General features: G+C 43.4%; 1 protein-coding gene across 2 annotated transcripts; it reads right to left on the bottom strand.

Moving 5' to 3' along the window:
* Positions 1–4950: 4950 nt before the first annotated feature.
* Positions 4951–9002, bottom strand: bmp4 (bone morphogenetic protein 4). Of its 2 annotated transcripts, XM_076108003.1 has the most exons (3): positions 8975–9002; positions 7973–8284; positions 4951–5804 (listed from the first exon to the last, which is right to left on the bottom strand). In XM_076108003.1, exons 2-3 carry the CDS (start codon positions 8151–8153, stop codon positions 4951–4953), a joined length of 1035 nt encoding a protein of 344 aa, XP_075964118.1. In that variant the 5' UTR covers positions 8154–8284; positions 8975–9002. The 2 variants fall into 2 exon arrangements, with proteins under 2 accessions (XP_075964118.1, XP_075964117.1); XM_076108002.1 differs by lacking the exon at positions 8975–9002 and having other exon boundaries at positions 7973–8330.
* Between the last annotated feature and the right edge of the window lie 3457 nt (positions 9003–12459).

The raw sequence follows: 12459 nt of genomic DNA on the forward strand, positions 1-12459 counted from the left end.
GAACACCTTTAAGTTGGGAGATGCGTTTCCAGTAAGTCGTAGTAGTGCTGGAGGGCCAGCCAAGCACACCTGTTCAGTGGGAGATGCGAGGCGGGGGCTCTAAATACAGGCCAGAGGAGCATCGGGGGGCCGGGCTGTCCAGCAGCCATCTTTTCATTAGCCGTATCTAATGAAACTGCACAGGGCCCGAGGAAGAAAGGCCTACTGCCGGGACACCCTGCCCTGCCCGAAATTACACCAGAGACTCGCCCACAAAAGAAGCATTCCGTCCACACAGCGACACTGGCACTTGACACCAAATTTTAAACCTGCAGGTTGTTTCTTTGACAAGTGGAAATTTCCACTGCGGTCCCTTCCCAGTCGGGGAGGCTTGGGGAGAGAAACGACTGTCGAGGGGCTTTAATCACACAGTCAGTGTATAACCCCCACTACACACACACACACACACACACACACACACTCACACACACACACACACACACACACTCACACACACTCCCCAGACCCTCCGTTACTGTATGCTTTGTTTGGGAACAGTTGTCAAGATGGAAATATCTGATACTCTTTCTAATCACTCAGGCAGCAATTACTGTTATTAAGCTTTCTTTGAGAGGCCTTCATTGTTTTTCTTCTAACACCACTGACAGACACCAGGGGTGCTAACAGCCTGACCGGCTCGAGCAACTGCTGATTTGTAACTGTGTACTTAAGTGTGCATGTGAGGGCAAGCGTGCACACACACACTGTAAGTCAAAGGAAGCTCAGAGGGTTATCTTTTTTATTTAGCAGTTCTGTTTTGTTTGCTCTGCTGTTACAATATAAGAAGTTGCTGCATTGACACAGGGATCTTAAAATGGTTTAGTCATATAATATCATGGGTTTAAAGTAAGTCCATAACCTGTTTAGGGGTTTTGATCTCTTATTGAAATGATTGTAAATTAGTTTTCTGTCAACTAAAGCAATGCACTTGCTTTAATGATTAATTCACCCTTGTCTGAACCCTGAAGAGTAACATTCTCCTCTACTATTACCCATCACTACCTGCACTGTACGCACCCTGTGTCTGTGTGTGTGTGCGTGTTGTGCCTGTGACCCAGAGGTCAAAGTATTCCATCGATGACAGCCTTATCCCCTTTAAATGCAGCGTGGAGCGTCCCGGCTGCCATGTGGTAGCTTCGAGGTGTGCTTGATGAGTGGAGATGAGTCACAGACAGGGGTGAGAGGAGGTGTCACACAGATAACCCCTACAGATGGACAGCGGCAAGGGTCTAAGGTTTCAGACCTGTGTGTGGATGTGCGTGCGTGTCATTGTGTAAAAATGATATACCCTGAAAAAAAAGTCGATAGGAAAGAATGCGTGTGTGTGTTTGTGTCTATGCATGTGTGTGGAAGTATGAGTGGGAGAGTGAAACAAGAGGCTGTGACCTCGAGCAGCACTGACACAAGCTATCATCACAATAGCCCCTTCTGATTCTCTACCAAACAGAGAGAGCAGAACATAAGAGCGTCAACTAACTCTTTCCAGTTTGGGGCTGTGGGACAGCACAGCATGACGCATGCTGTCCTCAATACATGGTCCATAAACACTTGTACAGTATCCCTCCGGTTTTCTTTTTTTTCTTTCAGGGTCAGTTCACTCAAACCACATTTGTTTTTAATTCTAGTGTCTAGTCCTGCAAAGAGTTTGGGTTTTATTTGCAGATGTGTTGAGATCTCCACTGCTGTTCACAACCTTTATGTTGGAGGTGAGCAACATTTCCTTTGTGGCGGTCAAGGCAATTATGACATTTGAAAGATTCAAGAGCAGCATGCACTTGCAGAAACAATGTTACTCAGGATGATCCCAAGACCTCACTCTGGAGAGTTTTCTTTGGAATTTCTTCCGTGGGTATCTCGAAACCAACAAATCGTGCATTACCACTATTATCTGCTCAGGATTTGATATCGATAAATAAAATGATGCTTAGTCTTAGCAAAGTATACTTCTGTTTTGTCTCTTCTGATCACTTATTTTGCTGGGGTTTGGATATCTAAAAATTCATAGGCAACACAAGTTTCGAGAAGCATGACTTTGCCAAATATTTGCTCTTTCCAGCTTAAAAAATTTTAATCATTAAATTTAATACTTTTGAGCGTTGGACAGTTGGTCTGAAAAAATAAGCATTTTGTTTTACATATCATACATTAAATGATGAATTGATAATGGAAACAATAGTTAATTGCCATTTGTTACTTACCACCCCTGGCTGCCATTGTAAAACATTAAAGTGGCCTAAAGGTGGAGATACCTTAAATTTATGTAGCACATTAGTTAACATAACCAAAGTTAAAAATTAAAGGAACAGTGTAGATTTTTGTTACATGAGGTTGTACAACTCACCAAAGATCTGCAAGTCAACAACCCATAATGCAAAAATTAGCTCACAAAACGCTAAAAACTTAAAGGATTTTAAGCTACAACAATATTAGTTATAATATGTTTGTTTTATCTTCTTTCTGCTGTTAAATACTTCTGCCAGGTCTCTCAGAAAGTTGTCAGTAATGTGTTTATGTGTGACACGACTTACCTATATGAAGGCCTGATTTGCACGCAAAAAAACCACTATATTCAGATCTTTAACATCTGGTAACTCTGAGGAAGATTTCAGCGATAGAGGGATGGAGTGGCACCCACTCAAACAAGGCAATGCAAGCCAGGATCATCTTCCTTTGTTGCTGCGGGGAGGTTTACTGTCTATAAACACTCGGCTTTTACGGTGGAATGTCCAAATAAAAAGCTTTTTGAAGACTTCACCCAGTCAATTAGTCGAGCAGTGTCAATAGACCTGCTGCATAATGACTCACCTGTAATTGCGTGAGAATGAGCACTTACAGGAGACTGAATGGCAGGTCACATAGGCATGACAAAGCTCTCGATCTGTTTTTAAGGACTCGTTCTGTAATTGACCCCAACCCCCCACTCCTGCATCCCTTCACACTCACTCACTCACACACACGCTCACATTTATCTCTCTATTTCCTGAGGTTCTTATAATCACATGGCTGATGACACTCAGTGAGGCATTTGGGACTTGAGGCATGATGCTGCAGAACACAAACTTTGAGGGCTTTCGACTCGAGGCTGGCTGCTGAGCTAAATGGCAGGCTCACTGGGTGTGCTGAGCGTACGTAAACCTCCCTCTCTGGGCCTTTTAATAAACACGCTTTGTGTAGGGTAGTGGGATAATGAACAGGCCAGACAATTACCATAACTGGCTGATGTTATCTCAACTTCAGGGGGAGATCAGTTGAAATGTTGTAATTGCACTGTCAAGCTGCTGAAAATACACCCCCCACCTCACCACCACCACCCCTGTTCTTCTCCTCTTCCCGAACACACACCCTCCGCCCCTTCTCCTCTGCCTTCAGCCACTTCAAAATTAAATTCTTCTCCGTCTTCTCCTCCTTTAGCAGTCTCCCTTGTTTTGACGCTGGTGATATGCAGGCATCAAAGAGAAGCCCAGTGGCCATTAGAGCGCCCGAGGGCCTGCGCATGCTCCGGCAGAAACAAAAGAAATCACCTAATGTTGTAACTATTTCATTTGACACAACATACCACTCAAGAAATGAAAAATGTTCTATTTTTGACCAATTTACCAGAATTTGTAGTTTAAAGCTTTGTAATTTATATCTGGGACCTGTACAGACATGCTGATGTACAGGGCACTCTCTGCAAAACAATACACAGCCAGCGTCTCCCAGCAGTTCAAAGGAGTCCCTCTCTCTAAACATTATCATATAATTTGGGCCAGCCGTCAGCTTGTAAATAAGTGATGTAGAAGCCTATTGTGTGATGGGGCACAGGTTGGAGACAGGCGTCTTTGCTCTGTCGGCATGAGCCGCTGGAGACAAAGGCAGGAGACAGAGCGTCTAACCTTTGATTCTTCTGAGGACTCAGCCGCCTTGTATCGGGGCAGGACGCATTGGCCACAATCATGTCCCCAATGTGGGGACGTCAAGAACAATAGAATCACTCTCTCACAGTCGGGCTCAACAACCCACCCCGACTGCAATCGGATTAGCGAGTGTCCAACCACCACATGTTAGCCTAATTGACATAAAAGTGAAATTTGAGAACAATAAGGCCTTAACCCATGAAGGCCTACTGGCTTTGAAATGGCATCCCATTTCTGTAACAGGGTGATTATTTCCACAATTTGTCTTTGATGAAGTGCGAATCACTCAAAGTTGGCGAGATGTCAGATAATAAAACTGACTATTTTTATTTGGCAAAGACAGAGAATCAGAAAGATTTCTCTGCTTTGATACCTCGTTTAGCTAAAAAGTGATTTGAACACATTTAAAAGCCCATCTGGCAAATAATAGGTTTAGGATTTAAACCAAAATTCATTTTTTACAACCACCTTATAGTAGATAATTGATACAGTTATAAATATTTTACAAGGTGACATGGATTTAGTTTTAAGGGTCTTATTAAAATGTGTTAACGCAGTGCTGTAATTTACGCAAATAGACAAAGTGTGCATCTTGTGATCTGCTGCAATGTGTTATTGGAGGCAATTCAAGTTTTTTATTTTTTTCTTCAAAATGTATATCATATGAAAGCAATAAATATTACCAGTAAATAAACTTTACTTTTTAGACTGTTTTTACTATTTTCTCAATAAAAAAACCTTATACAATCTAATGTACATTATGAAAAGTTGTACAGCTTTAAAATAAGGACTCAATTTATTTTTAATATGTAGATATAAATATATATATTTTGTCAAAATATATGATCATATTGTCAAAGAAACAAAAAAAAAGTGAGACAAACATACACCTCAACATAAAAGTTATAAATAAGGGTCCAAGTGAACATTTTTGGGAGTAAAGACCTTCTGATTTGTTTTTGCGTCCATGTTGCTTTTTTCATGGTTCCAGTCCAAGTTCGTTTTAGTCTGTTTGTTAGCGGCAGCCGCAGCCCTCCACTACCATTTCCTGGTAGTTTTTTAGGACCACCTTGTCATGTTCATCTAGGTAGAGCATGGAGATGGCGCTGAGCTCTGTTGGCACGCAGCAGGCCTTGGGAATGTTGTTGTTCACAGAGTTCACCAGTGTCTGAACAATGGCATGGTTGGTTGAGTTCAGATGATCCGTCAGAGGAAAGGGACATTCCCCGTGGCAGTAATAGGCCTGGTAACCAGGGGGCGCCACTATCCAGTCATTCCAGCCTACATCGCTGAAGTCCACATATAGTGCGTGGCGCCGGCAGTTGCGGTTGCGTTTACGGCCCCGCTGTTTGGGGCTGCGCTTGGTCCGGCGGGTCAGCGGGTGTCCCTTCCCGTCATGGCCAAAGGTAACCAGGAGGGGGCGTAGCTGCTCCCAGTCCTCGCCAGGGTCCTGGTGTAGCGATCGGCTGACGCGGACGTGTCGGTCCTGGTGGCGTGGCGTCTGGTTGAGGTGCAGAACCTCAACGGCCAGCCCATAATTTGGGAGGCTTTCACGAGTCCAACGCAGCACCGCCGGGCTCACATCGAAGCTCTCCCAGCGTGACGCGTTGTGGCGCACAAGCCGCGTATCCAAGAGCTGCGTGATTAGCTGCCCTGGCCGCGGGGGCTTCAGCACCTCATACACATTTATCCGGTGAAGCCCCTGGTTGTCTGAGAAGGCGTCAGCAATGGCTTCATCGATCTGATGACGGTAGAGCCTCAGTTCGGCTGAAGAGAGCAGCTCGTCCTCTGGAATGCTGCTGAGGTTGAACAGGAAGCGAAGGGGCGCGGTGTCTCCATCGTCCAGATCATGCACCATCTCCATGTGCTCTGAAAATGAGCAAGAGAAATGAGGGACAATTCATTAGCTGCATAATTCGTATGTATATGTACGTCTTATATATTCAAAAAATATTGAGATATTAAGTTTCCCTGAAGATGCTGTGTTGTTTGTTGACTGAACGACTGTGATCTTTGTCCTCCAAACAGCACCAACAGATATGAAACTAAACTCACACTTCCTCACTCTAGTCGGCTTAATTGACACAAAAGAATGTACATTTTCAAGGCCTCTGGGGTGTTCAGGAATATAAATATACAGCGTCCACGCTTCCTTATCTATCTATAAGGATTATCCTGCCCTTCTCTCAATGCCTTTCTCTGAGCACTTTGCTGAAACATGCATTACAAGGAGGGTGGTGATTAACGTACCACAGCTACAGTATAAACACAGTGGAGGTACCCTGTTCCACGCTCAGTCTGCAGATTTCTGGCAAGATCACCATTGTTGGGGAAAGGAATGTTGTGTCTACTATTTTCCTGCTCAATCCACCCCTGTTATTTCACACCCAGGCCCTAATCTTACCCAGGTGGTTCTCATTATTAAAACCCGCTGTGTTTTTGATTAGCTTTGCAGTTTGTTCACTTAAGACGTTTATCATTTTCATCATGAATAATCATTAAGGAGTCAGACAATACAGTAGAATCTCATTTATCTGAAGCCCACGGGAAAGGAGGTCTTGCGAGTGAATGCAATGTATTCAAATCCTTAACCAAAGCTTATTCAAAATGTGAAACACCCTCTCATCTACCCCGTGCTTTGTAGTTTCATTCACAGGGAGATGTCACCTGTTGCACATGGCCAATAAGAACACATCTGTCTTGCTGCTGATGAAAGGATACATGGTTTACCTATCGTGTAAACATGTCCCCGCACCTAACTGTCCATCTGCTGCAGATTGTAATCACTCACGGTGTTTTGGACAGACAAGTCAACTGAATCGCACAATGGTGCTTCCATGAAAGCGAGCACTCCCACTCAGAAGGCCTCAAAGCGTGTTATTAACATAGTTTCGCAGAGGAGAAGGAGGGTAAATGCCTGTAGAGAGCAGTAGAAACCAAAACAGACACATACATGCGTGCGCACACAAACACACACGCACACAGCGCAACACAGGCCGTAGTTCCTACTCCGGAGGCGGTTCTCTTTCTTCCTATCTAACGTTGGTACTACTAGCAGTGTGTTTGAAAAGACCCATTAAGGCTGACTCATCCCTCCTTACTCACTCCTCCCTCTAAGGCCGGACATGTGCTGTGGCCCTAAAGCTCCACGGGTTTCTCAGTTCATTTGCGCTACAAGATCGCTTCCTCACTCGCTAAGTCCGGCACATCACCTCTTGTGTCTCTGCTAAATATCGCTTTCAAGTATTTATTCAACCGTTTCAGTCTAGCTTTCCAAACTCGACTTACATTTAACAGATCGGGTACCCTGGATCTTCTCAGAGCCTAGTTGAAACCTCTGCATTTGTTGCTAAAACTAAGCAGATCCAAGTCACAATAAACAGAAACCCTTCTAACGTTCCAGTCTTTCTGTCACACCAGGTTCTGAGACTGTTTTTCCATCTCTACAGAGAGTGGCAGCGTCGGCTCTCAGCACCCACATTGTTGGCAGTCGGGGCTTTATTTAGAAGGCTGCAGAGTAGCATTAAAGATAATTGCACGTTGAGGAAGGTCCTTCTAAAAGAGCCCTCCATATAAACTGGAGACATGAAAGAGGAGCACACTCCAATTCCAGGCCAAGACCAGGCTTTTTTAAGCAATGTTCTGCTGGGTGGGGTGAGAAGTGTAAGTCAGTCATGTGAAGGCATGCTTTTCCTACAGCTGCTGACCAAACATGCAGCGTTTTGTCAAATGAGGCTCTTGAGAGCTTGTCTAGCAGATTTTTATTTGTAGACAGTGTTTGGTGACCACATCCTTAGATTCCTTGGTTATGGTGAGATGGGTGGAGCTGCCTTATAATCATGTTTTATGTGATGTAGGACATGTTTTTTTACACTGAATACTTAGCAGTCCGCGCCCATGCTAATGAAATACATTACTACCAAAATCACTGGAATGCCTGGCAGTAGAGACCTTCAGTATGGTGTAATGTTTCTGTAGTGACATGAAGCATTTATCATCTCTCTTCCTACAAACGACAAGATTTTCTTTTTCCTTACCCTCATGGTGGAAGCCCCTCACAGTGTTGGCCCGGCTGGCTGACCTCTCTGGGTACTCAAAAGCGATGTCGTGCACCCCGGCCTCCTCAGCCTCCCCCGACTGTAGCCGATAGAGGTCCAGCAGGTATCGAGGCACAGAGGCCGAGCGGCTGGGCCGCGGCCGCTTCTTGAGGCCAAACATGTGCAGCAGCGTGGCCTCGAAGTCCCGCAACAGTTCATGGCTCTGAGCGGCCGAACGACCCTGCAGGCCCGGTACTTTCTTTTTCCCTTCTTCAGGTATCAGACTAGCATGGTTGCTCTCTCCCAGCAGGACTTGGCATATTAAAATGACCATCAGCATTCGACTACCAGGAATCATGATGTCTCTGAGAGGAGAAGCAAAGATAGAAAATTAGAAGAGAGCAGCGGGGGAAGAAAACACTAAAAAGTAAACAATGGCCTCCATTTTAAGATTTGTCTGTCCCTTTTATTACATGTCTTCGGCCAGCTCCAATACACCCACCTCCCTAACTGTTCCCACTGAGGGCAGACTAATTTGTTTTAATGGTCCAGTCTGCCTTGTTCACAGTAAAGCAGTCCCCGATCAGATAGACTACTTGCAGTTTATCTTCGGCGACATCCTCCAAAGGTAAACAGCTAGTTCAAGAACCCAATTTCTTTGAATGGAATCTGAGGGTCATTCCTCTCTACTCCCTCCTGTCTTACCTTCTATTTACTTAGTTGATATTCTTTACTGTTTATTACTTATTCATATTACTTGTTGCTCTTGTTTTTTACTCTGTATCTTGTGTGCACTGCCCACTTTGCTGCTGTGATCCTGTAAATTTCCCCACTGCGGGACCAATAAAGGATTATCTTATCTTATCTTATCTTATCTTATCCAAGTCTGGATGAATGCCACAGAAATCAGGGACTCGGTGGACAGAGAGGAAAGGGGAAAGATGCGAGATGCAGCAATGTGTCACATGCTACAAATTGAAATGGCACGGTCCACTTACTTACCGACAGAAAATAAAGCATGGGAAAACAGTCCATGTTTGTTGGGTGAAGGCAATGGACACAATCTTCCAGGAAATGTTAGGTGGTGTTGGAAGGCTGCAGGAGAACGTTGGAGTGACCCTGTTCCTGAAAGATATAGGTAGAAACACAGGGAAATTATAAAATGAATGCAGTTATAGACACTTGAGGCTGTTACATGTTATTTACTCAAAGAGTAGCAGAGGGTATATCTGTGTCAGTGTATAAGTGGGTAAGAGAGAGACCCAATGTCTCTTTAAGGCTTATCATTTTGGCTCATGGGCAAAGCTAGCTATTTACTGTAACTGGAATGTAAGGAGGTATGTGCCACAACACAGACAGCAGATCCCTAATGCCTTACACTCACCTAAGACTGAAAACACACCTAGTTATATCTATTCCGAAGTATTGATAAGAAACCTGTCTTAAAAGCGAAATCAAAGAGCAAAAAAACCAACAAAAAAAAGAGATAAGTGCTGACTTCAACTGAAAATCTATCCTCTCATGTTCACACACGAGACCAAAGGGCTGATAACACCACTTTGATCAGGAGTGGTAAAATCTATATCCAAAACAACAGGGCTGTTTGCTTAGTGAAACCGTCTCCAAGTGAACTTAGTCGACCTTTATCCCCGCAAGCAGCTGACGCCACCTTTTTCAGACAAGGAACTGAATGCATCTATCGCAAAAGTGCTTCATCTCTTAGTAACGCTTCCCCACTTGGGGGATCACACAGGTCGAAGTGTTGCTGATGACAGGCCTTCTGCTCTTTGACATCACTGTCATCAGTACATTCAGCACTGGTGTGTGTTGATGTTTTTTGAAGGGTATATTTGGCTCTTCATTTCATATATAACTACAACACCAAGGACATTTTCTTGGTATATAAAAGTTTTTACACATTCTCTGACAGAAATCTTAAAAACACCTCGTAAAAATAAATACAACATTCATCTTTAGCGGTCTTTTTTTTTCTCTGCAAGGTTTAACAAGCACAGCTCATGGCTCTAATGACTAATTCTTTTAAATGCGTCATTTAAATGTGCTAAATGCTGTTGAATCAGACTCATAAAATTACAGTTTTTTTTGGATGGAGTGACCACAACAACAGGACCACAGAGCAAACATTGCTACTTGGTTCGCAGAAGCAACATAGGTCTTTGGTCATCATCTGGAGCCTGTTCCACTGGAGAGAACCCAAGCATTACTACACAGTGAGGATGCACATTAACAGGAACATTGTGTGTATGTGTGTGTGTGTCTGGGTTTGTATCTGTGCGATTATCTCGGCCCCTGCATGGCTCACTGTACATGCAATCAAGGATCTTTTTCCTAACAGCATTAGACTTTGACCTCCGATTGACCCCCCCCCCCCCCCTTTTTTTCGGTCATGACACTAGATCCAGTGTGAGTGAAGAAAGGGAGATGTGCGGTGTGTGTGCGTGCATGAGCTAAACGCTGTGCATGCCTGTACGCGTGCATGAGTGTGTGCCACCGCTTGCATGTTCGTGAGAACTGTGGCAAAGAGAGAGGACGGTTCAGAACATGATCAGCTCTATTACCCATGGGGTGGGGGGATAACTTGTGTGTGTGTGTGTGTGTGCGCGCACATCTCTTACAACAAACGTTCATTGTACAGCGAGGGCCTCTCCCATGATTACAGGGATTCATAGCACTCAAAAACACTGACCATACAGAACATCTTGTAACTGTAACCAGCCACTGACAAAGCTGCAGGCTAAAACAGACAGACACTCAAAGTGGTGCGATGATGATGAAAGAAGATGTAAGGCAGACAGGGAGTAACTTTCAACTCTGGAAAAAGTCATTGCGTTCATTTTTCTGGCATGTTTTCACCAGTGATTTAGAAAAAAAAAAGCATTTGGAGTGACACCAACCCTGTTCATTTTTTTCAGTGATTTTCCACCACATGTATCAGCATTGTGGACTCATATTTGCTCCTCTTGATCAAAACGGTGACGGCAAAACCAATTTCCAAGATTATAAAATGTTTTAAGAAGACATTTAAACTGACCCGGCAGACACCGATGCATTTTACAGCAATAAATGCAGACCAGGGTTCAATTAGGCCGAAGCAGTCAACTTCCCTTGGCTTTGCTCATTCCCCCTTGGCCTCTCTCTCTCTCTCTGACCAAAGATAATGTGATCAGACTATGCACATGGCTCTTCAAATGTGTTTCCTGAGGAATTTGACAGTGATGGTGAGAGGGAAGATGGGAGGGAGGGAGGGAGGAGGGCAACAGGTTAACACGGGGAACAGCCAAATCTCTGGCATGATTTCTTTTTTCATTTTAGATGCCAGTAACCGGTTTACCAACACATCTTGTGTTTTTGTACTCTACTGCCACAATTCATGTTAAATGGCCTTCTCTGGTTAATGCTAATAAGCTGTAGATGATATGTAGTTCATAATGATCCTAGGTATTCATTATTCTGGTGGCTCCAGATAATGGCCAATATTTGCAAAGAAAAAAAATACAAACGGCAACGACTATCCTTTAAAAAGAGTTTGTTTCCTGATAACAAGTAACTAAAGCTCAAAGGATTTGAAATAATTACTTGACAGGGAGCCAGTGTTCCAAACAAAATGCAATATCCTAATTTGTGTTGAAAGAAATAAAACAGAGACCTGTAATGTCTTGTTGTTTTGTAGGTTTGGGATTTTATTTGCTGCCAGTGAGCAGTTCAAGAGTAAGAACATTCACAGTCAGTGAGATCACCGAAACCAGGTTAATGGTTTTGTTCGCTTAGTGCATTCTGAGAGGCAAGAACTCAGATATAGAAATGATGAGTCGGATGAGTCCTCTGATATCTCTAATGCTGATTTTGCTCTTTTTAAGAAGAAACCAAAAAATGACAAAAAACAAATCCATTTTTTTAATGTCAAATGCTCTCAACTGGCTTGCTGTAAAGTGTTAAATAATAAAAATGTAAAACCCAAATGATCACCAACAAAAATGTTCTCCTGAAACGACCCAGAGAAATTGAGCCTTTGCCAGATGCTTGTGATTTTTCTTTTAACACATAGGCTACTTGGTTATAAAATGGGTTCGCATCCAAAGTTTGGCAAGTCGGATGTAGAGAAACTTGAGTTGAAAAGTAAAGGAGTGTGCCAAAGACGCCATGCGCCTGCAGGCCGCAATATGTTTCCCTTGCTGCAGCTTTTCTGCATTCAATGACGCAATTTATAATAATTTGTTTCAAAACAAGTGAAAACATGCGAGTCCTTATATTACAATGGCAAACAATTACAAACTGAAACCACCTCTGTTGTGCCACTGTAATTTGTTGGCACTGACGGCAGACTTAGTCATAACTTGACAGAAATGAATCATGAATCATGCCTAAGAATTATATGTAATTATTAAAATGAATTGGAATACAAAAACAACAACTTCAGAAATGAACAATGTTTTTTTCCCTTTTATTCTAGCTGAAAGTCTGCGCAT

This window comes from Anarhichas minor, unplaced genomic scaffold, assembly GCF_050575085.1.
Source record: "Anarhichas minor isolate MPS153535 unplaced genomic scaffold, ASM5057508v1 ptg000040l, whole genome shotgun sequence".
Lineage (NCBI taxonomy): Eukaryota > Metazoa > Chordata > Actinopteri > Perciformes > Anarhichadidae > Anarhichas > Anarhichas minor.